Raw genomic sequence first — 23,741 nt, forward strand, 5'->3', positions numbered from 1 at the left:
GATGGATGGGCCAACACATCAGCAGGCAGGACACTCCACTTCTCCAATCACAGCCCTCCATAAACACTTCCCTGCAGTAATGGACTCACAGTGCCGTCCTGCAGGGCTCCTGGCGGGGTGACAGGGTGAGAACACAGCAGTGCTCCCTCTAGACGGAGTTCTTGTCAACTGCAGGTGTGTTTGGAAAGCTCGAAAGTTTTAATACGAGCGTGTTTGGCAGAAATGTTTGTTCTGGATTAAACATAATCAGCTCAAATGTGTAAAACCAGCACAGCCAATGTCCAATTTTCCCCATAATCTCTTGCAAAGCTGTTATTGGCTTATCATAGTTGTAATTGTTGTAAGCCCCTCTTGTTTTTTTTGAGCAGTGTTTGGTGATGTGTGATTAACTGGGCAATTCCTCAAGCGGCCAAAGGGGAATTGAAACCGTTGCTTTGGGTCTTTTGAGGTTGGACTTCTTCTCATTTGAAACTCGCCTCAATGTGGGTTCTGGTACAGTTCAAGATGGTTTCCATTGTGTCCAAAGAAGCCAGACAAGGAATAAACACACATTTAGCTGGTTTATTATTTCTTGTAGCTGGGCCTAAAATTTAGTTTTTAATCTTTTTTTTCCTAACCTTTCCCCTTGTTTTATCTTCTTACCTTGCAGTTATGCGGCTGCGGGCTGCTCGGCGTGGGCATCTGGCTCTCGGTCTCTCAGGGCAGCTTCGCCACCTTCTCACCCTCATTTCCCTTCCTGTCAGCCGCCAACATGGTCATCGGCATCGGCGCCATCGTCATGATCACGGGCTTTCTCGGCTGCCTGGGTGCCATCAAGGAGAACAAGTGCCTGCTTCTGAGCGTGAGTGAAATGATGCGTCTGTCACTTTTCAAATCAACTAACACGGATAACTGTGAACAAATTCTTCTTACTCTCCTATCATTCATGCAATAATTGAGTATTCAGGCCAGCAAGGAATTGGGGAAGTTCCCATTTGGGAAGAACCCAATTCTGAGTTCACACAACAACAACAACAACAACAACAATCTGGCAGCATGGTCACCCTGTGGAGAAAATGTGCAGAAAAATTACAAACAACCTCATCAATGCCCATATAAAGCAAAACAAGTTGCGGTGGGCTCATAATACATGTAAAAAAAAAAAGGCCTACATATGTCACGTTGCTTCATACAGCCAGTAAACTATAATCCTCTCATTGTGTATCTGTATTGGAAATGTTTGTGCCGCTCACAGTTGAAATGAAATGCATTCAGAAATACATTTTCTTATGTAGGTGAAGTAAAACGATGCCAGAGCTTCAAGCAAAACTTCCCAAGTTGAATGTTATGAGTTCTGCATGATTTTATTTTATGTAATCTGGAACAACAATCAACACAACCTCTGTTAGTCATTAACAATGAACTCTTCTTTAATGTATGATTATGAAGAAAAACCCATCATCATCATTTCCAAATGATCTTTAATATTCCCTTCTGTTAGTCAAGTCAACAATTATCTCCTCTTCTCGTTCATGTGATGATTAGAACTGAAGTGCATTAACATTTGAAAAACGGCTAATATCGGCTTCCTGCAAGGATTTAAAAGTCAACAAAATATTTAGTATAGTGCTGAGGCGTGCACAAATATTTATATCCGGCTGAAAGTGTCTGTACAGTAAGACAGACAGGCCAGCAAGAGCTCAGCAGCATATTTGTATTTATCTTCCGGCCTGAGCCTCAGTGGAGGTAAATGACTGACAGAAATGGTTCAGGCTGCATTGTATCGAGCCACAGGGGATCGCAAAGAAAATTAAAGCCGAGCAATGGGATTCTCCCTCACTGCAAATTAACTCCGACCCACGCATGTGACTTCCTTGGCTCTCGGTCACAGTGAGCGAACTGTCAGTCACGGGACCTTTTGTGTGAAGTACCTGGCTGTAAGCGTGTACCTCCGTCGCACACTGAAAGGGACTTAATATTTCTTCATCAAATAATCGAGAACGTTCTCTTATTCATTACAAAGTCTACAATGACTGAACCCCTCACTTGTTTGCACAAAATTGTACGAGCGTATTAGCTTAAGCGGAGAGTTAATTATGAAAGTTCACCCGATGGAATTAGGTTTTTTTGGCTTTTTTTTTTTTTTCAATGTGGATTCTCCTGTAGAAAAGGAATAAACTTTCATGTATGGAAACTTTAAATGAGAAGTGGAGTCGGGGCTCTGAGTACTTATCATCACAAACAGTTCAATCCCTTGAAGTTCTTGCATCAGTCAAAATCCTCGCCAAATCCTCAGCGTTAGACATGGCTTCCTTCACCTGCCTAACTACTGTGAAGCGACGAGGAAGACAAGTGGAGGGCGAGAGAGAGAGACGAGAGGAGGAAGGCAGCTGCAATCAAGAGGAAAAAAATTAATGGAAAATATAAAAGTTGAGAGGTTTGGGGGTTTTTTTCTCCTATTAAGTCCTCTCTGTGTGACAATGTTTTTTATTTGGCTACGGATGCTGTTAGCTTTCATTTTTCTGTCCGTCCAATCGAAAATGGACAGAGTGTGGGTGTGCAGGGGGGGGAGGACATCGGAGCATTTTTAGATCTCCCAGAGCAAGCGGATCTGAGCATTCACCTTGACATATTACCTCTGAAATTACTGCGTGGACAGCTTGCTCTAAATTAGAAATATTCAAAGCTGAGGAATCTTCTGCGGGGGAAAACTTTCGGCCCTGTTTTGCTGCCAAAAAAATGTTTATGAGATAAAATTGAAATAGAAGACACACAACAACAAAAAAAAGAAAGTAGGTGAGAAAACATTGGAAATATCTGGCTTGAAGCAGCAACTCTTTAAAACCTTTAAAAGTGTGAAATGACAGCAAATGAGAACATACGCCCACAAAGCTGAGTGTGCATGCACTTGTATCCTCACACAAGGGCCATCGAAGCACCGCCAGTTCACCTTGAAGAAACTCTTTTAAATTTCAATGCAACAGTTAACAAACCAACCCCCGAATGCACAACAGTGATACGATAAACTGACAATCCAAGGTGCTGCACTAACAGCAGGCCGTCATGACTATTTCATGTGTGCCTCGACATAAATAATAGCCAAGCCTGCTTTTCCTCCCAAATGAGTTTGGAGTTAATGGGGGTTTTCTCAAATCTAGCTTTGCGTGCCTCTTCCTTCGAGCCGTGCAGACGAGCTTGGTAAATACGGAGCTGTGTCAGAGTCGAGTGGAGAGGGTTGATGAGATGCAGCGCTGTGTTGTAAATTAATCTTAGGAGGTATTAAACCTCATTCCCCCTCCTCTCGCACGTTCACACGCACTCTAGTGCTCAGATACTCCCCTGCCTTCTTATCGCTCCTTCCTGCATTTCTTTATTTGATTACTGAATCGTCTGCACTTCCGGTTTCCTTTTGCTGCACAAATCATAAACTGTAACTGAATACAATCGGACATATAATTGAATTGAATAGTTTGTTTATTCTTCCAAGAATGAGCCGAGTCGATCGATATCACTCTCTTTTCTGTATATTTTAAGCTCCTATCACGAAAAAAAAAAAAAGCCTGTCTTTGCATAAAGACTGTAAACAAGAGAAAAGGAGCTTTGTCCACATATATCAAAACCTACTTTTCAGCACCTTTAAAGCACGTTTCATCTCCTTTGTTTAAGCACTCGACTTTTTATTAGTCATTGGAAACAACTTCATCAAGACGCTTTCTGTCCTTTATACATTTTTTTAATCCAAAGTAATCCAAAGACAGTTTGATGATTAATGAGCTTCTAAAGAAGCCGATGGGCAGATTTTGTTACATTCAGACAGCCAAGCTATCTTTTTTCCTTTGTTCTCCTTTATTGAAAGCCGACCTGAGCAAATGGGCGACGCGCTTTTCTCATTCATCCCTTTGACAGAAACCAGTTGTAACTCTTTAAAAGGGAAAAAAAACTATTACTCGACTCCAACGTTGACCGTGAGCAATCCCCGTAAATCATTTATATCATGGATGGGCAACTTTAATCATTGTGAGGCAGAGGTGGCAAGTAATTATTTCTTCTGCATTTGACTTGCCTGAATTCAAACGCAAATGTCTTTAACTGGTATTCCTGACATTCCTAAAACTGGGCTCATCAGTTCTTCTAACCCCTGTGAGGATGATTCAGAGTTTCAGCAAAAGGATCAAAGCAGCACATGGTGGTTAGCGGTGGTTAAATGCCAAGACTTCCCATTTCCGTTTCAAAAAGACATTTTAAACAGAATTCTTTGTGTTTTATATAAATGTGACGTCCAGACCGGTTATTACCAGTTTTTCTTTTACTATTCAGAAAATATGCATAAGAATATGCATACAAATGGCATGTATGTACATATCAGCCCTGACCGCCATCAGAATCATGCCAAAAAATTTATTTTTACTTTGAATGAAATTCAAACCAGCTTTTTATTCACTTTTAACTAGGGATGCACTGACACCACTATTTTAAAAGATGAGTAAAAGTACGAGTACTAAACTTCAGCTACTTAATGATATGTATCAACATGAGTATTTATTAAATATCATTAAGTCGCAATGAGCCTATTTGTGTGTAGTTATATATAGAAATTAAATTGTGTACCTTGTTCAGTTGTCCACATACGGTATGGTGTTGTGATGAAGAGAGCCTTAATATGAATGAAATGCACCACAAATTATAGTGTTATTTATGAAACTATAATGCATACAACAACAAATTTCACAGGCTTAAACTCTGAGCTCTGTATATAGTTTTCATTATAATATGCAACAGCTAAAACAATGCTCTCCCTCCTTTTCTCTCACAGTTCTTCATTGTCCTGCTGATAATTCTCCTGGCAGAGCTGATATTACTCATCCTATTCTTTGTGTACTCAGATAAGGTAAGTTCATTTATTTCTAGCGTCTGAGAATTTGAAAGCTTATGTCTTATATTGTTTCAGCCCACGTCCTGGCGTAGCTTTCTTGAGGCCTGAAAGCTTATTCATAGTGGAGACAAAAATGCCAATCATGGCCTTGGAAGGTTCTGGTCTGCGTAAAAGCATGGGCACTCAAACACATGTTGTGTTTGGACTTTGAATAATTTCCTGCAGACTGATTTCAAACTAAACCACCACTTCCCAAATCTTCACCCGAGTTTAGCCTTGAGATACGTCTTCCCATAAAAAAGTAATGATTTTCCTCATGTGGCTTATACTGAGAAGACCCAGTGTGAAAACGGGTTTTCGCTCCTCACAGCGGTAATAAATGCACACAAACATAGCACCGGTAATGGAGGAAGCAATAAAAAAGTGCTGGCATGATCAAGGTGTCTACGTTCCAGTTGCTCCCAGGCTTTAGTGCTTCCTCTTGTATTTGATTGTTTCGCAGGAGCTTGAATAACTTCATTCCACCGTTGACACGGCAGTCAAAGGTTAGGCCACCAAATGTAGCCCAATCCCACCAGTTGGCTCCCTGTGATTAGTCCCAAACACATTTCCCATGACCCGCCCTTGCCTGAGGTCAAGTCAGGTGGAAGTCCATGGGGTGACAACAGATGACGATAAGTAAAGCTCTGGATATTAGGGACATCCACGAAGCGTATTTATTTTGATCCCACCACAAGTGTTTCATCCTGACGAGGACAAGTGTCTTCAGCCGGATCAGCAGTGAAGGGTCGATCAGTTTTCAAGGACACGGCGGCGACGGACCTGTCTATTTCTGTATTCAGCGTTTTATGTCGCACAGCCCATGGGACTCTGGCTGATTCTATACCCCCCTTTTGTTCTTGCGTTATTGCTCAAATTCAATGTATTAGGCAGATAAAGGAATTCATTCAGCAGCCAATCCATCCTCAGATTTGGATCGGGTCTCGCAGGCAAACTCTGTTCGGAGTAAATATGTCTGTTGCCTTATCGCCAAAATATTACTGGCTTAACTTTGAGGGGGGGGTTTGCAAACCCTCCACTGGAAATTAAATAGGAAGCCTCTTGACTTCAGAGATGTGCCTCCACATTACCTGTGAAGGCGGGGAGAGATAGCAAGATGGGCTGAGGATTTCCTAAAAGAGGAATCCAATGAGTCTGCATTAGTAAAGGTCAGGAAGCAAGTGAGTGAGCCGTCTAATTCACACAGACCAAAGCAAACAGCCACAGTATTTTATGACTGCTGCATCTTTCCCAATTACAGTGGATTTATTTTCGGGTTTTTTTTATTTTTTATTCTGGCTTCGACCTAATGGGATGTGAAACCAAGATAATGCGGTTCACGACCAAATGTATTTTCTTTTGGCGGTCTTCAAATGTCATTGGACAACAACACCATTTTATCAAATTATGTAATTGGAGATAGCGTTTTCGAACAAGGCGGCCTGGAAACGTAAAGTAATCGAAAGAGACTGTATGTTCAACACTGACAAAGTTTGATGAAGCACAATTGGAATCTGTCACATATTTTGCTTTTCGTTTTCCTTTTTTGACTTACCACCCTCTATTGAGATCCGGTATGCTCTGTGAGGGTCTCCTCGTCTTCTGCTACAGGCTGTGATCAGAGGAATCGCTAATCCACTTCTCCTATTTGATCTTCTAATCACAAGGCATTTATTAACAAGTCTGGAAGACGTACAGTAGTTGGCAGCCTTTAAATGTCTGTTGACGGAGGCCTGCAAAACAGATATGTTGCTCCTTCAAATGGGTCATCTTTAAGTCATGACTGACGCTTTGCGCAGGCTGTGATCCTTCCGGATGACAAGCTGTCTGCAAGATGTGCGAAAGATATGAACACAACGTATCCGGCTTTGCTGCAGGAGCACATATTTTCACAGCTTCTATTTAGTCACTCTGTCTCTCATATTATGCCCGCATTTTCACTAGTTTAATCCCGCTTAAGAGGCACTGCTCTCTTTCTTCATGATGGAGAATTTCTATTTCGTCTCCCCTAACCCAGCAGTGTTGCCTCCAGGTATAGCTTACGCGAGGGTACTCCCCCCCCTTTCCGTCTCGAGCCCAGTGGTGTTAAGCTCTCTGATTAAATGCCATGTAGAGACCGTAGTATAATAAAGGCTGGCCCTGCAGTTAGCAACCAGCTGACTACAGCAGATGGCTGGGCCACAAACCAGATTACAGCCATCCGTCTTTAACGTGCTGACCTCATTGTGCCTCCGCCGACCCAACACGCTGAACCGAACACCAGTGAAGGTTTATTAGCTCAGAATGAGAAAGCGGAACCTGGCAAGCCGAGAGAGGGAAAGTGCAGAAGAATGCATAGAAATGCATGGGGGGGGGGGGGGGGGGGGGTAGGTATAGGAGAAAGGCAGTTGGACAGAGGTGAGAGAAAAGGGGATATGAGACATCAAAGCTGAAGATGGCAAGGAAGTGGAAAGGTGTTGAAGTACATAAAAATAGTCTAAAGAGAGGATCAAAACAGGACAATTGTGCCAAAAGTGAGATGAAGTGTTGCTGCAAAGTTGGGGGGTTTTTTTGTTTAGTTTTTTTTTTTGAGAGAGAGTGGAGAGACAAATAACAGTGTCATGGAAGAAGACCGACGCAAAGTCAAGAGACCAGACAAAGTGGGGTTGTGTCTTGAATCGGTCTTACTAACAGCCACCACGGCCCAGCAGGCACGCCTAACCATTCCCTCCATTTGTGTATGGGCAGAATTATGCTCGATCTCTCACCGTGCATTTTTTTATTTGATTATTTTTTTCAGACCAATTACACAGCAGGAGGGGGGGGGGGGTCCCTTTTCCGTTGCTCTGTCGAGTGTCCCGGCCGCGGGCTGCCCGTCACAGGCTTGCATGAGCAAATGAAGGAATTAAGTTTCCAGTTTAATGACGTGCCATTTGAAAACCTTCGAGCTACACATAGTTTATGACCATTTTTAGGGCAATAAACACAACACTCGTCCAGAGCCGCGCAATGCGAGCAACAATAATGTTTCCCTGAGAGTCGACGGATTTGACACTTTGGGCCAGAGTGCTATGGTACTATGTTATCCAATAACCGTCATGCGGGAGGGGATAAAAGGACTGAACACATCTGAAAGAGGCGCAGTCAAGTGAACAAATTAGGTGAGAAAATTTAGTTTGTTGACCTGATTTTATCCTCAAGGAGAGTGCAAGTTGACGACTGAAGACGCGGTGTGACTGTCTGTTCAGTGTTTGATTATGAGGCGCTCTTCTTTCAGCTGACTGGAAACATGCCAGCAGTGTCTCTGTGATCTGAGAGCACAGGAGCAAACTTGCTCTGCTTCATTCACAGAAACTGAAGTAGCTGACATCTTGTTTTGGATGTCTCTGCTTTGAATGTGTCTCACTTAAAGGGATTTAAATGAGGCACATTAAATAGTTCTTTTTGAATGTAGCAGTGCCAAGACTGGTTGTCTATAAACACTTTTGGGCTGGGTATCACTTGTGGTGTCTGTTTACAAGGAAAATTTAATATAATAAAACTAAATACACCTTAGTTTATTTGATATTGGTGAAGGTATAAAGCAGTAGTGATCCTAGACCTGGATATGCCTCAGTTGTCTCCCTCCTTCGATACGTCTTAATCTAATGATTGTGTGATCACTAAACTCATCAAAAATCACAATAAAGACAGTTGGACACCCTTATACTGTATATATAGCATCATCATCAAGGGCTGGGGCCCTTTCTGATGGCCCCACCTTTCTGGTGGAGTTTGCATGTGTTGTCCCCATGTTCGTATGGGTTTTGTCCAGATATCCTTGTTTCCTCTCATAGTCCAAATAAACTACACTATAGGTGGGATTGGCTCCAGCCCACTGTGATTTGGATAGAAGGATGGGTTATTCTCTAGGTTTTCTCTGGATGCTGTAACTTTTCCAGAGCAGTCCAAACACACGACCATTAGAATAGCCAGTAAAATTTAAATTACCTGTTGGTGTGAATTTGTGATGAGCCTGAGCCGACCCTTTACCTGTTGCCAACAGAGATCGCCCACTCAAAGACCATTAGTTATATCAGAGGTGACAATCACCTTTTATTTCAGGGGTCACATGCGGCCCATTTTAATTTTGAGTGGACCAGGCTGGTGAAATAGTGTTAATAACTTTGAATTTTAAACTTTTTGTTTGTTGTGGTGAGGAAAATGTCTATATTTTTGCACATTACTACAATCTCAGCATCAAGCCAGTGTTAATGATAATGCAAAATGCAACGCAAAATTCACTTTCATGCTGATATCTCAGCTCGGGTATCAGTGTTATCAATGTTTTTGTTTAAATATTTACCATTTGCCAGTTGGTTTGATGGCCTGGATTGGAGACTCTTGCAAGCCAGTTTTGATAATGGAAGATAGATGAATAGATCTATTTAAACAGGGATAGTACTGTGTGTTTTGTTCAATTTGTGTCAGAAATCATTCCTGAAACTTTTGGGAATTGGATTTAAATGTTCAGGGAAGCTATGAACTCACTATATAATGTTACCAATCCACCAGTTTACTGGACAAGTGCAAAGCATTGTGGTTTGTCACAGCTCTATACCCAATAACAAATACCTTATCTTCTTCTGTGTTTTCTGTATGTCTTTTAGCTTGTTCACCTCGGTTCTCAAAGACCTTATTTTTATAAAAAAAAATAAAAATCTCCTAAGATACAATTTACCAACTCAACACCAAGCAGCAAACTGCTTTATCTGCTGGAAAATACAGTGGCGTATGTAGGAATTAAGAAATCAGATATTGTCCTGCTGCAGCCAGTGGAAATGAAAAAGTTCTGGAAGGAGAGCAGATTTTTTTGTTGTTGTTTTTATTATCAGATGATGAGAGACAAACCTCCAAAATAGAGCTGATATTGGTGCACATCTGCAGATTCTATTACCAATCATCTTGTTGTTAACTTATGAGCAAAAAATTATTCATTTCAGAAATTGGCGAATGAGTTTTTATCTCTTCTTCAATTACCAAAACAAATCATGTACATGTGATCATGAAGTAATGTTAGTTTTTCCTTCAGTAAACAAAACTCATGTGTGTCGATCAAAGCTCTGTTCTCCCGTTGGTGGAAAAAGAACATGCCAGACTACTGAAAACTTCTCGTTTTACCAGACTCTATTTTCATACATGTACCAATAGCTTTGGCCCATCTGTGGAGTCTCTTCTCGCAGATGGTCTTGTCGTTTTTTTTTCCTATTATTTGTTCTCAGAATGAAATGTTTACCAAACCACCTGCAAAGAACCACCTGCACTTTAATTATTTTTTTTCCCCCTCGTCTTGTATGAAATTGCTGCGCGGTGATTATGATTCATTTTGCACTGAACGCCGGCATCATTTGAATTTTCTAACTACTGAAAGTGCTACAACTGACACGCGTGTTTATGCCCATCTCGTGATGAGCCTGTGACTTAGTTGATAGTCGGTTTCCTCTAGTCACGATGTTGGCGGTTCAGTCCCATCACACCGTGTCCAGACTTGTGGAATTTTGTGAGACAGAGCCAGAGATGAGGATGTTTATACAGCAACAGCTGCCAGAATGACATCTGTTGGCTTTTCAGATCAGAGTTCAGAACTTCTCTTCAGCTCATCCAACGTCGGAGGAGTTTTCACTTTTTTGTGTTTAAAGGAACTCGAAGTCAAAATAGTCCATACCCCAGGTTTCTTCCAATGGACCTTGAGCACCGACCAATCTAAAGCGCTCTGAAGCCGCTGATGCAGGGACAATATAAGTGCAATCCGTTCTCTGCAAACTTTTGTGTGATAGCCAAGTGCTCCGCGGTATTCATCACTCTGCCCTGTTTGTTAGCCAGCTGTCCTCGGAGGCAAAACCTGAACGATTTGTCACCAGCAATTCCGGAGTGACCTTTGCTTCCCGATCCGTAGAAGGTGATTTGCAGTGCATATTCGGCCGTCAAAAAAAAAAAAAAAAAACAACAAAAAGACAGGATCTCACATTTGTTCAGAAATTGGAGCAGTCAGCTCCGTCGTGGCGGTGTGCTCTGGTAATGAGTGTTTCGGTGGAGCTCTACCTTTCTGTTCGGTGACAGGTCCCAGTGCACCCGTTCCCCGGGGTGTTAGTGTGTCACCGGATCTGAGGCCCGACTCTGACAGTGGAGCATCCTCACACGCTGGAATCCAAAGCGCCTCTGTGCTGGGATCACATTTTTAAAAAAAATAATTCACTTTCACACCTTTACTGGTAGCTATGGTAATTTTGTAAGGTGTGTTGTATTATTACACCATCCCAGGTGATATGCAGGTGTTTAACATAGAATCCACCGCCCTTTCTGTTCTGTTCTGTTCTGTGATAGAAAGCACACATCAGTTTGGAAAAGAAAGTCCACTCCTTCCCCCGCCCTGTCATTGCGGGCATCGACGCGTCGTTCCCTGCTTTCTCCATTTGTGTGACTCATGTGTTTCCCTTGCTGGCCAGGCTTGGACCCTTTAGATTTTCCGTGATGAATGTGCTGTCCTGTATTGCTGAGGGTGGATGTGGTCAGCCTAGAGGAAACCACCAAGCTTATCTTTGTAATGAGAAGTACGCACTGCGTCTCGGGGATTTGTCAATACGCCACACATAAAATATCGCATCGACGCCTTCTGGCAACGATCAGGGAATACTTACCAGGAGCCAGGTATGATCACAGCCTGCTGTTTGGCCTTTTTGTTTTTGTTTTTATTTGAGAACACTTTCCAGTAGCAGCAACATCACATACATTCTCGAAGTTAGTTTTCATCCCCCCCCCAAAAAAAAAAAAATAGGCTAATGCAACAAAGATGTGGTTTCATCTGCTTCTTTTGCGAGGAGAAAATGGGTCAGAGTGTTGCACGATCAAATCCCTGTTTGTTCTGTACTCATTTGTCTGCCTCTCGTTAGCGGTAAATCTGGATCATTAAGTTTCATTTCAGGCTGTAACAAAGACTTCCAAACATGAAAATGGAAGATGTGCAGAGACCTATTGGAGACTCAGAAGATGATTTTTATTGTTGAAGTGGAGGGTGGGAGTGGGAGTGGGGGGGGGGCTCTCTAGTGACTGCGTTAGCGCGAGGAGTCGGTAATGAGCGAGCAACATCACATATAGCCCAGATGGAGAAGATAGACGATAGAAACAAAGTATGAAGCAGAGATTGATGATGCTGCTCTACATCTCATTTGCCTGCTCAAGGGCAGAGATGATGGGACCAGCAGCTCGAGGTGCAGTGGAGAAATCCTCCCCTGCATCAACACAATATTACAATGATGAGGGGAAAAGATTGTGATTTCAAATGATAGTGAATTGACAGTCATATTTCAAAGCTTTTAGAGCCTATTTTTTTTTTTTTTTTTTTTTTTTTTTAATGGCTTCACATGATTAATGATCACTGAGGCATTTTATTACCAGAGGAACTTTAATTACTCAGTGGAAATTCAGTTTTGACTTTTATGTCTAATTCAGCAAATATATCTCAAAAGCCTTCACAGCTGTGAAAACAAGGGTTTAAGGCTTTTTATTTCCTCCAATAAATTGCTGAAACACTTAATTTGGAGCTTAATCTCGCTTTGGTCAAACTAATGTTGTTGGGTTTTTTTTTGTTTTTTTTATCATATCGTTCAGTGTGCTGAAGTTGAGCTACGTGTGTTTTTTCATCAAGTGACATTTAAACTGTTTTTCTTTAAAGAAACAAAAAAAACAGGCTGACACGACGTATCGGCTGCTTCTCTGTTTTTCTGATTTTTTTTTTTCCTGCTAAAGAATTTACTGAGCAGCCAGCAAAAAGGTTCTGAGCTGAATACCAATCGTTCCGCCAAGAGTAAAAGAAATGGCAGAATAGCTGAGAGCGCCCTGTTGTGATAGGAAGTGACAGCTATGATGCTGCTTCTCTTAAAGTGCACTGATTGCCCACGAAGAAAAAAAAATCTAAATTTCAGGGGGACAATTTTAAGCCTAGAGCTTTAACTATTACAGCAAGTATGTTTCTTTTATTGTGATTTTACTTTTATTGCCTCGGAAGATGTACAGCATGGTTCTGGCAGTGCATGTCATTTTTCCAGTCATAATTACCCCGTATCTGAAGCGCTTCTCAATCTGTCCTGGCAGTTAGCAAATCCCCACAGGCATAGCAAACTGCAGGAGAGCTAAAACTCTGATTTTGTATCTCATTAACACATCCAATGAGATATTAATCTCCATCAGACATGGCACAACCCTGAGCACATTGTTGGGGTGCAGTCATGAGGAAAATGATTCACCATCTCAAGCTGAAGGGCATGTGTGGTATTCGATGTGGGTTGGAGAAGCAACACATTATGTGTCAGCTGTGCAGACATCACGGAGAAAAAAAAGGAAAGAAAAGTCAAATTAGAATGGTTGTTTTACGGTGAAAAGAAGGTTACCTGTAACTGAACTGTGCAGGCAATGCTGTTTATCTGCACCTCGAACAGGCGCCATTAATAATCCTCCAGGTTTGTGTGAAACTGCCGAGACAGTTAGTAAAGTGCACAATAATATCATTGCACCCACACAAAGACCCATGCCTCATCAGCCGACTTCAACATCCAGGCTACGGGAAGGCTTGTAATGAATGCAATCACTCAAGTGACTGTTCTTGCTGAGCCAAGTATTTTAAACCAAGGTCTCTAACTAAGACTCATGTTTCCTTTCTTATCTCCAGGTGAGTGAGAATGCAAAACAGGATCTAAAGGATGGGCTGGCTCTCTACAACTCAGACAACAACATAGGTCTGCGAAATGCCTGGAACATCATCCAGGCTGAGGTAGGTGGACGCCACTTTCCCCATTGAATTAAAAGCTATAGTGCAAACATTGCTGGAAAAGTCACATTAATGCAAGATAAGTATTTCCGATAATGTACTCTCTGCCGAGTGGATGCTGCATTTAGTGTTTTAAAAGTCTAATCTGGCTGTTGGAGTATGATTCATGCCATTATTGTGCTCCGCTAAAGCAACTAGACTAATCACAGCATATTATACATAACAGTTTGGATTAATTAGGTCTGCCTGGACTGACAAGAGGCATTTACTGATCATGTGCTTGATGTCTTACCTTTTACAGTGGAAGTGCTGTGGCGTGATAGCGTACACCGACTGGCACGAGGCGCTGCAAGAAAAAGTAGTGCCCGACCGCTGCTGCCAGGAGCATTACCAGAACTGTGGGCGAAACTCCACCAACATGTTTTGGAACCGGGTGAGTTGACACTGAAATGGACCCTTTAACTAATCCAAATATTTTGGGTTATGTACGCTATATTGCCAAAAGTATTTGCTCGCCTCACGCGCATATTAAATTGAGCGACATCCAATTTTTAAGCCACAGGATTCATTATGATGTCGGTCCAGCCCTTTGCAGCTAAAACAGCTTCAACTCTGTGTTTATGGGAATTTTTTGGCCATTCTTCCCGAAAGAGACCCATTCCATTAAGCTCTTTACACACTGCTCTTGAGCTCATCTGAAGATCATCGTGAAGTTTGGAGGTCGGTCACGATTGACTGTGCAGAGAGTTGGTGCACCTCAGTATCTGCTGACTGAGTTGAATGTGGAAAATTTAGTAGCGAAGAAATTTCCCGGCTGGACTTATTGCACTAGTGGTATCCTATCGCTGCGCCACACCGGAATTCACTGAGCTCCGGAGAGCGACACATTCCTTCACTGATGTTTGTAGAAATAGTCTGCATCCCGATGATTTTATACACCTATAGCAATGGAGGTGACTAGAACACCTGAATTGAATGAGTTGTAGAATCTGAGCAAATACTTTTGGTGATATAGTGTACCGACAATGCTGGTCTGAGCTGAGCTGCTGCGGATAGATTCCTGAGCTCCTATTTAGCAGGGTTTTCTTTCAGTGAATCTCTGGCTGCAAAGTTAATCAAAGCACTACAAAGAGGTACAAAAGAGCAACGCAGGTTTGCAAAACTTCTTGGAAGAAAAACAAAATGACTACAAACACGAGCTTTAAAAAGAGATTCAAAAGACACTAAAGAGAAATGGAAACTGACCACAGCAAAACAAGTACAACCACACATTGGGACTACAGAGAGATGGAAATATAGAAGAAAAGATAACAGAACAATGCAAAACAATAATTGACAGCTAAAGACACAAAGCATCCAGTGAGAAACACAAAGTGGCCACACTGAGGTACAAAACTACTGTGAAGATAAGTCAAGAAACAAACTACAAAAACAAACAAAAAAAGAAAAAACAATGGCTATTAAAAGACTCTGTGCACTTGCTCCTACTGTATGAATTGCATGAGGCTTCTTTACACTTCTGCTCCCCTTATCGAACAATCTGTCTTTGTGTATGACACTCGTGGGATTATGAGTGAGAGGCATCGTCATGTTTTATGTTACCTTTGAAGAGCGTGCATTTACACGGCTTCCTATTTTAATTACACTGCTTCAAAACTGATATTAATCACTTTAACGCCTTTAACGCCTTCAGATTCACAAGGAGCGTGAACATTTATGCTTTGTACAGCTTTAATCTGTCGTCCATCTCTTTTATAGTTGCTTTTACAACCTTTTTATGTGTATTTAAAGCATCTTTGATTAGTGATACCAATAATTTGTTTTAGATTTTTCTTTTCTCTATTATAGTGAAACAACAAGCCTTTCCCCCCCCCCCCCCTTGAATACCTTGCAGAACAATGTTCACCGCTTGTCATCCCCATTACAATTCTAATCTGCTGGTGGTCTGGGATGTGGCTTGGTAGCAGGTCCAAAGCAGAGGATTAAAAGCTGTATTATAATTACCAAAACGGGAATAGGTCGACATTGAGCTGGCGCGCTGGGGGAGGCTCATCACTTTAAAGCTTGTGTGTAATCCTGCCCAGAGGAGAACGGCCACACACTCCATGGTTAAGTTTTACATGCTGCTTCAGCATCCGCGCTCAACAAGGTGCAGCACTTTGCATCTGAACCCTCCATTAAACTCGTCACCTTATCTGCCAGCGACTGAGTAAGTGACCCTTGTTTGAACTCAGGTAGGAGTCTGTTCAGACGACCGGCCACATAAGTCTCCGCGTGAAAGTCATCACTCATGATTAATTCACTTGCGTTAACACCTCAACCACTAGTCCTGCATCCGAAAGTATGGAGATGCATTTTTTATGGAAAAAATGTGAACTAGGTGGTGGAGATTAACCTGACGTGCTGTAATTCCGAATGCACTGTTTTTTTTGTGGATTTTTGTATTATTTTTTTATGCGCTTTTGTTCTGTTTCAGGGTTGCTTCGAGAAGGTGGAGGAGTGGCTGGATGATAACAAGCATCTGCTGGGAACCATAGGCATGGTCATCTTGGTAGTACAGGTAAATATTGCCATTATTGTTCATGTTTCTTGGGTTGTTTTATGTATTTTTTTTAGGTATGTGACTATTAAGGTGGCAAAATGCCTAGTGCAGGGTTGTCAATCACATTTTAGTTCAGGGACCACATACAGCAGAATTTCATCGTGAGTGGGCTCTGGACCTGTGCAATAATAACCTTTAAATTTAAACTTTAAAGTTTGGCCTCATCGTGGAGTGTAAGGGAAGAAAACGTTTTGGTGAAACCAAACAATTGCTCGAGAAAATTGCTGCAATCTGCAATGACGACAATGCAAAATACTGCGAAACGTAGCGAGCACAATGTGTTGTGTCCGCTACTCTTAAGAAAGGTGTTTAAAATTCTCAGTTTTCTTTGAAAATTTCCACAATCACCCCTTATATTTAGCTCTCTTGCATTAGATTTTTTTATGCACACTTAGATTGGAAACATACTTGAGGGTGACTGAGGCTCAGTTCGTGCAGCGGATTGTCTTCCAATCCGATGTCCTTGATTAAGTCACTGATGGAGACTGAGCACCTTGCATGGCAGCCAGTGCATGAATGTGTAAATGTACAGCACTTTAATACTGTTGGAGTGGCACAAATGCACTGTATAAGTGAAGTCCACTTACAGATTTGAGTGTGCATATAAAAATATGTGTAATTAGATGCATATATGTGCAATGCAAATCGTTTGTGCGCTATATGGTTGGCACGCTGAGATGCAATCGGTAACTGTCTCTGCCTTCGCCTGACACGAGCCTCGGGGTCAGCTCTTTTCACAAATTGATTTTGCTGCTGTCCTGTTGTGACCGAAATTCGTCCCTAACTCGAGTTGTGTTCGCCCTCAAGGTGCCCTGGCATGCTCGCGTCTGTCAGGCTGTGTGACCTTTGGTCTCCTCAGCCATACCGCCTTTATAACACTAAGCAGCGCCGGGGTAGCAACACACCATTACAGAAACTTGGATTGGAAAAAAAATTGAGCCTGCAAGTCCGGACTGGTGGATGAATCTGTGTCACAGCAGAGGGTGAAGCCAAATCCAGTTGTAAAGATACAGCCAGGTTAAACATGTGCATCTATGGGTCTCGCTCTGCTTTATATGTAGGGAATTATTAAACCTGCTTAGACTGCTGCCTCTGCGACCCCGGCCCTGGATAAGCGGTAGATAATGGATGGATGGATGGATTAAACCTGCGTTCAGTGCGCCGACCCAACTCCAGATATTGAAGCTCCTCTGCACCCCGGTGGTGTGCTGCAAGAATCACTTAGTATAATGCCAAGCAGACTGTGTTCAGGCATAAGGTGTCATCAGAAGACTGGAGAGTATGGAGATGCTGAATGTAGAGGAGCAGGTACAGAGTTGCAGATTAAAGAGCCCGTGGGGGAGGAGTGATGGATATTCCGTTGGTGGAGCTGTCTCTCTTTAGGTTCTAAACCACACTTCACATCTATCCCCCTTTTACACAGTTAGTGTCTCACTTCCGCCCTGTTTGCAGTTTCTTTTTTTTCTCCCCTCTTACTTAGAAGATTGTGTTCCAAAAGTGTCTCCAGACAGAAGAAAAGCCAAAGTTACTTTTTGCCGTGTGTTGGCATAATCTTGACTGCCGCGCCGTATTGTGTTTATTCATCCCTGTCAGCCAATATAACAACTGTACAAATGTTAGCTGCAGCTACGCGGCGGTGAGCTGTCTGTGTGTGTGCAGACTTGTCTGCGTAACGTTTGTGTGACGACTCAGATGATGACTGATCTCAGCAGTCACCAGAAACTCGGTTCATCCTGTTCTGTTCCCTCCCGTCTTTCTTCTTTTTTCTTTTTTTCACTCTGGTTTCTGTAGGAGTCTGCGATAAACAAGCTTGATGAGGGCCGCACAGTGGTGTAGTGGTTAGAGATCCAGCCTCATGGCAATACCTCACATATTGTAATATTGTCTGGGCGGCTTCACATCCTTCTCAACCTAATCAAATACTTCTTATACAAAAAAAAAAGAAGAATGAGCTCATATTCCAAAAGTTAAAGAGTCAAATGCGCCTCTGTTTCGAAAGTTTAAACTTTGACCAGTTTCATCTGTTAATACTCTGCAAACATGCATATCTATGTGTAAATGCATTAACAATAATGCAACAACGTTTTCCTCTTATCAGACATTCATTCCGACCCAACGAGGAAATCAATAGACTTTCATTTGCCACTCTGTTATAACTCCAAACATTAACTTTGTCAAATTCTGTGCACCCAAACTTGAAATTGATTTGATAAATCAATTAAAAAGCCTCTTTAATGCTAAATTATTTAACTATCTCCTGTCCAGATAGACTGTGAATAGATACGCTGTGCGTTGTGGTGACTGTCCTTTAAAACTCCACTATTAGTTTTCTCTGCTCCTTGTGCCATATTATGCTCTATTCACCTCATAATGTGTTTTCTAGCAGTAATATGTGTCCCCATAGCCTGTATATGAGAACCCACCTCTGACCTCTGACAATTATGTGAAAGTGTTGAAAAACCGTATAGTATGGGACCTTTAAGGCAATTTTTCTGAAGACAAAATTAATAAATAAGTAAATAGTATTCAGATTTGGCTTTCTGTATGATAATTGCATGTTCTTCCTGTGCATGCAAGGGTTTTCTCCCTTAAACCTGAGACGTGTGTGTGACTGTTTCTCTCTGTTTGCCCTGGGATTGTCAGCTGAGATTCACGCACCAGTATAATGCACAGCTGGATACGTCTTGGGTGAAGCTCTCTCCGTGAATCCAAAAACCAGCAGAAATCCGAAGGAAAAAAATCACGAGACTCGATTACCCCTCAGATGAATATGTGGAAATGCAATGTTTTTTCACTGCTCGTTTAATTTGCACATTGTTGGGGCGAATGCCTTCACACCACATTGTGAATTCACGGCACGGTCCTCGTGTACAGAGTTTTTGCTCTGTTCTTGGGTCAGCCTCGACAACAATACCTGCCTGTGCAGTCTCATTCCCCGCAGTGCACATTTTTTTCCCCCCTTTTTCTGCTTTCAACAGTCCTTCTCGCTTTATTTCCTTTCCCACCTTGATACGTCTGTGACTGTGCTCACGCAAGAGCAGTTTTCAGTTTGCTAATCCTTGAATCCTCGCCTCATTCAAAGCACAGTGGCCTCAGCAGGAAATCTCCTTGTTGAGTTTTGTGATGTTCTGCGCAATTTTTAATGTCCTTAGGAAGAAAGAAAAAAAAAAAAAAAGATGACGCTTGAGCTTGAATTAAAGTTTCCAGCCATATCAAAAAAGAAGAGTGTCTGCCATCTATACAACCACACACACACACACACACACACACACACACACACACACACACACACACACACACACAACGTTACACTATTTTCCTCGGCACGCAGAGCACTGACAAAGGCAATGTTTGAAGACTGATCAGGTTTGACATTATTTAATTATATATCAAGTTCTCAACACACACACACACACACACACACACACACATTTCACACTTTGGATTCAGGAGAGTGGAAGGGACCCCGTCGGACCTCAACCTGTCAGATTAGCAAACTCGGAGGCAAGGTGGATGACATGCATCATGAAAAGCTGATGCCTCGCAAGTCTGCAGTGTTACATAATAGCCAGAGGCACTTAGAGCTGGTTATGAATGATTTAGACTCACAGTATATGTGACAGACTACGGGCAAAGGCCTGTACGTATATCTTCGTTCACACTGGTTTCCACAAAAAAATCTCAGCATTATTTATTTAATCTTAAGCAGGGATGAATGATTCCTGCAGGAGTCTTTCCGGCTCACTCTGGCTGATTGGAGCCAACAACAGAAACTTTTCCAAGCTGCACAGCTGAGCCTCATGTAAATAATTAGGTTGGTCCTGAAGCTGTTTTTTTTCTGTTGGTCCTAACTCCCTCTTAGCTGGATGTTTACCTCATCTGCTGCCTCATGTGTTTGACTGGCAACGGCTTATGGGGGCATTTTTTTCCTGAATTAGGTTTAACTGAAACTGAAGTGAAATCAGGAGTTTTCCCGGGATAATCGTGTACTGTAGGAATTCCCAGTGGAATTCACATTGCCTTTATTTATCTATTATTATTATTATTATTATTATTATTATTATTATTAATAATAATATTGTTGTTGTTGTTGTTATTAGGAACTATGCACCATACAGTACTCTGCACTTTCCCAGCCATCCCAACTTTGCAACATAATGGTTTTAGGATCAGCCTTGTGACTGTGTTTGATGTAGAAATATCAGGGGTAATGGAAACTTCAAAGAGATAGCTGGCTACTTTGATTCAGTGGCATCTCAATTTACTTCATTGGCGTAATGCTTGCGCACGCTGTGCATTTACTTTTTTTTTTTTTGAACCCCCCATCCCCCCCGCCACAAAGATTCCAGAGCTCACATTTGAAGGCCATTTGAGAGAAGAAGGGCGAACCAAAAAAAAAAAAGAAATCACAGCATTCATTGTGCATCAAAAAAAAAAAAAACAATGCAGCCAAAGGCATCAAATATCAAATAGACCACTCTTACGAGACACCAAAAAAAAGAGACACATATACCGTATGTGCTATATAGAAATCATTGCATCCTTCTTGTCTCCTCTGCAGCTCCTGGGCATGGCGTTCTCCATGACACTGTTCCACCACATCCACAGAACGGGGAAGAAGTACGACGCCTAGCCTTTGGCGGCGGCACCCAGTGGAGAGGAGCCCCACTGCCTGATGGGATAAGACTCTGATTTAAACATCCCTGCTTCCCCCTCACTTTACAACCCCTATAGAGCATTATTTGCTGCCCCCCCCCCCCCTCCCCTCCCTGCTTTCCCCAGACCTTCTGTACAGATTCCAGTTGTGTCCCTGCTCTGCTCTGCTCTCTCCTCTCACTCATTCATTTTGCCAAAGAGTAACACAACTGGATGGAAGGAACACCTACGTTTGGCAAGGAAGAGAATCCCATCGGTTTTGCCACCTCTCTCGAGTACACTTCACTTTATTTTGTTTTACTTCTCTTGCTTGGACTAACAACCTTTTCGCTGGAAGTAGGGATGGACGCTGAGACAGTTGAGACTTTACTAATTGCCCACAAACAACCCATGGAAAAGCGACGAGAACCTATGGAACTGATAAAAAAAAAACCTTCACTTCATGTGGAGCTTTTTTTCCCCCTCATGTCGATCCAAGTTCACCCCCTCTATGTCCCTTGTAAATGAAAAAGCTCCAACATGGCATGCAAGTTTTCTACTTTTCTGATTTACCTTTGTTTTTCAAATGTTGCCATTTTTTGTTTCAAACTTTTTTTTTTTTATTGATATCAAAGTATGTTGTCGGCACCCCTGCGGAATGTACGTGTCGAACAGATCAGTGCGATGTGCTCTCGGGTGTGTGTACGTGTATGGGTTTGCATTTGACGTGACGATGCTGTGGAAGGGCACAGATGTGTCAAGAGGGTTTTTTCTTTAATGTAATCTGTGAGTCATACTCTTGTTTTGTTTTTTCGGGGGTGAGGTGATGAAGGAACATCATGTGAGTGAGAAAAGTCATCAGTGGGTGACATCAGTCTGAGTGTTACATATGCACAAATCTGTGAAGGCACACACACACTTGCACACACGATTTGTTCCCCACACAGCTGCAGTATTCCTTTTCCCCCGTGAGACAATACAAATGGTACAAAATGCTTGTTTATTAGAGCCCCAGCAAACACTGTCAGGTGAAGAGATCTGCTTGATAAAGTCGTCCTTTCCAGAATACAGACTGTCTTGTGTGGCTGTGTGTATCTCTGTGTATGGTGCGTTTTATCACACAGTACAAGCTGCAGGGGAAAAAAAAGAAAAGATGGAGTACATTGAAACACAGAGATAGAAGGGCAAAAAGGGGCGAAGACAGAGCAGGCACGTTGTCTCGCCGCCGCCATCAATAGAGTTAGGAGGAACGGCTGCAGCCTTTCTCCTCTATATACACTTAAGATCTCATCCATTTGCTCCGCCCTCCTCGTCCGTTCTCTCTGCAGCTGTCAGCTGCCTTCCTGCCTCCATCTGCCTGTTTTCACTCCCAATTTTCTTCCTTCACGTCAAAAAGGCAATGAGCTCCGTGATCCGTGCGTACGCACACCGCCTGTGCTGACATTTCCTTCTCGCCACACAGATACACTCAGGGTTTCGCAAACCGCTCCGATTTTTACGCAAAGTTTCTTTTCGTTAGCGGCCCAGAGGGGTGATGGATTTTGGCGGGTGGGATTGTGGGCTAAATCAAAGCTGAGACAGATAGGTATGGCAACACGCCCTGTAGGACACGTCTGTTTATGTGTGTTTACCACCGATTCGCTGCAGCAGGCCCGAGCATTGAGCCGACCTCCCTAAAGACGGCAACATTTTCCACATCTCGCCGTGGCGACTCATAGAAAATGCCCTTCAGTCTATCTGTTCTTGGGCTCCCAAATCTCTGAAGAGGCGGCGGTATAAAAGGACTTATTGTGGCTCGGGATTATCATTAGACCGCGTTCATCGGTTACTGTGACATTGTACTCTCCAAAGTAAATGCGATTAGACATCTGAGAAGATGGCTGCATTATTTTAACAAAGTATAAAGGGTTTAGAAGCAAACGGCCAGATGATCAGACGGGTTTGTAAACAAGCCAACGGTTCGATCAGATCAGCTGCTTTGCTTGGCGTCGGCACGCTTGAAATGTTTCTAATCATCCCTCCCTGCAGAGTGCCGCGGGTCGAAATCAGCTTCTGCCGGACTGACGAGTTTGAATTCATTTGTTTGCTATTATTAAGACAATCAATCCGATCCATTGAGTAATTTGTTTGTCTTAGTCTTTTTTTTTTTTTTTCTTACTACCTTTCCAGCAGCTTCAATTCATGTTATTAAGTCACTACAATTTAACTTGAAGGAAGTGTGCATTGTATACACGGTTGCGACACTTCCCTTCCCTTTGATTAAGTCAAAGTATACATCAAATGGAGCTGCTTAGTGTACATTGTTTTGTTTTGTTTTGTGTTTTCAAATCACCCTCTAATCATCCCGCACCAGCTCACAAAAGAGTTGGGTGAGATAACTTCCACTCACTGCCGTCTTATTCATGAACACTGCGGTTCAACTCAGCTGCCGATTAAAAGTTTATGAGCCGCTTGAGGTGGCTGGATTCCTAATTTTACTCGGTGTTATAACTGCAAAGAGAATTCATTACTTTGGGTGATGCCCAGGAAATCGGACATTTCTGCAACATGGGCTCGCGAGATAGGAATTAAGAAAAAAACAAAAACGACCCATCTAATTTCACTCGTCAGCCAGACAGAATGTTTCCCTCGGAGTGTCTCCTGAAGTCAGTCTTGTCATTTTTTAATTGGCTTTACGATTATCTAATCTGAAGGACAGCCTTGTGGAGGGGGGGGGGGCGGCGGGGTTCGTGAAGCAGGGACAGATTTGGGTGATGCGCAGCGACCCTGCTGGCTGTGATACTCTGCCTGCCCCCATATGCTCAAACTCTTCTACTCGTGTCCGTGGGGGT

The 23,741-nt window shown here is 42.5% G+C and overlaps 1 protein-coding gene across 1 annotated transcript in view; it reads left to right on the forward strand.

Annotated features, from left to right (window-relative positions):
- tspan9a (tetraspanin 9a) overlaps positions 1-23,646 on the forward strand; it is a 72,968-nt gene extending 49,322 nt beyond the window's left edge. The window contains exons 2-7 of the mRNA XM_080504894.1: positions 650-841; positions 4,793-4,867; positions 13,575-13,676; positions 13,975-14,106; positions 16,150-16,233; positions 20,837-23,646. Of these exons, the coding sequence (XP_080361020.1) occupies positions 650-841; positions 4,793-4,867; positions 13,575-13,676; positions 13,975-14,106; positions 16,150-16,233; positions 20,837-20,908 (657 nt within the window). The 3' untranslated portion in view covers positions 20,909-23,646. The remainder of the gene's footprint in view (positions 1-649; positions 842-4,792; positions 4,868-13,574; positions 13,677-13,974; positions 14,107-16,149; positions 16,234-20,836) is intronic.
- Positions 23,647-23,741: the final 95 nt, after the last annotated feature.

The sequence above is a fragment of the Blennius ocellaris genome, assembly GCF_963422515.1.
Source record: "Blennius ocellaris genome assembly, chromosome: 11".
Taxonomy (NCBI): domain Eukaryota; kingdom Metazoa; phylum Chordata; class Actinopteri; order Blenniiformes; family Blenniidae; genus Blennius; species Blennius ocellaris.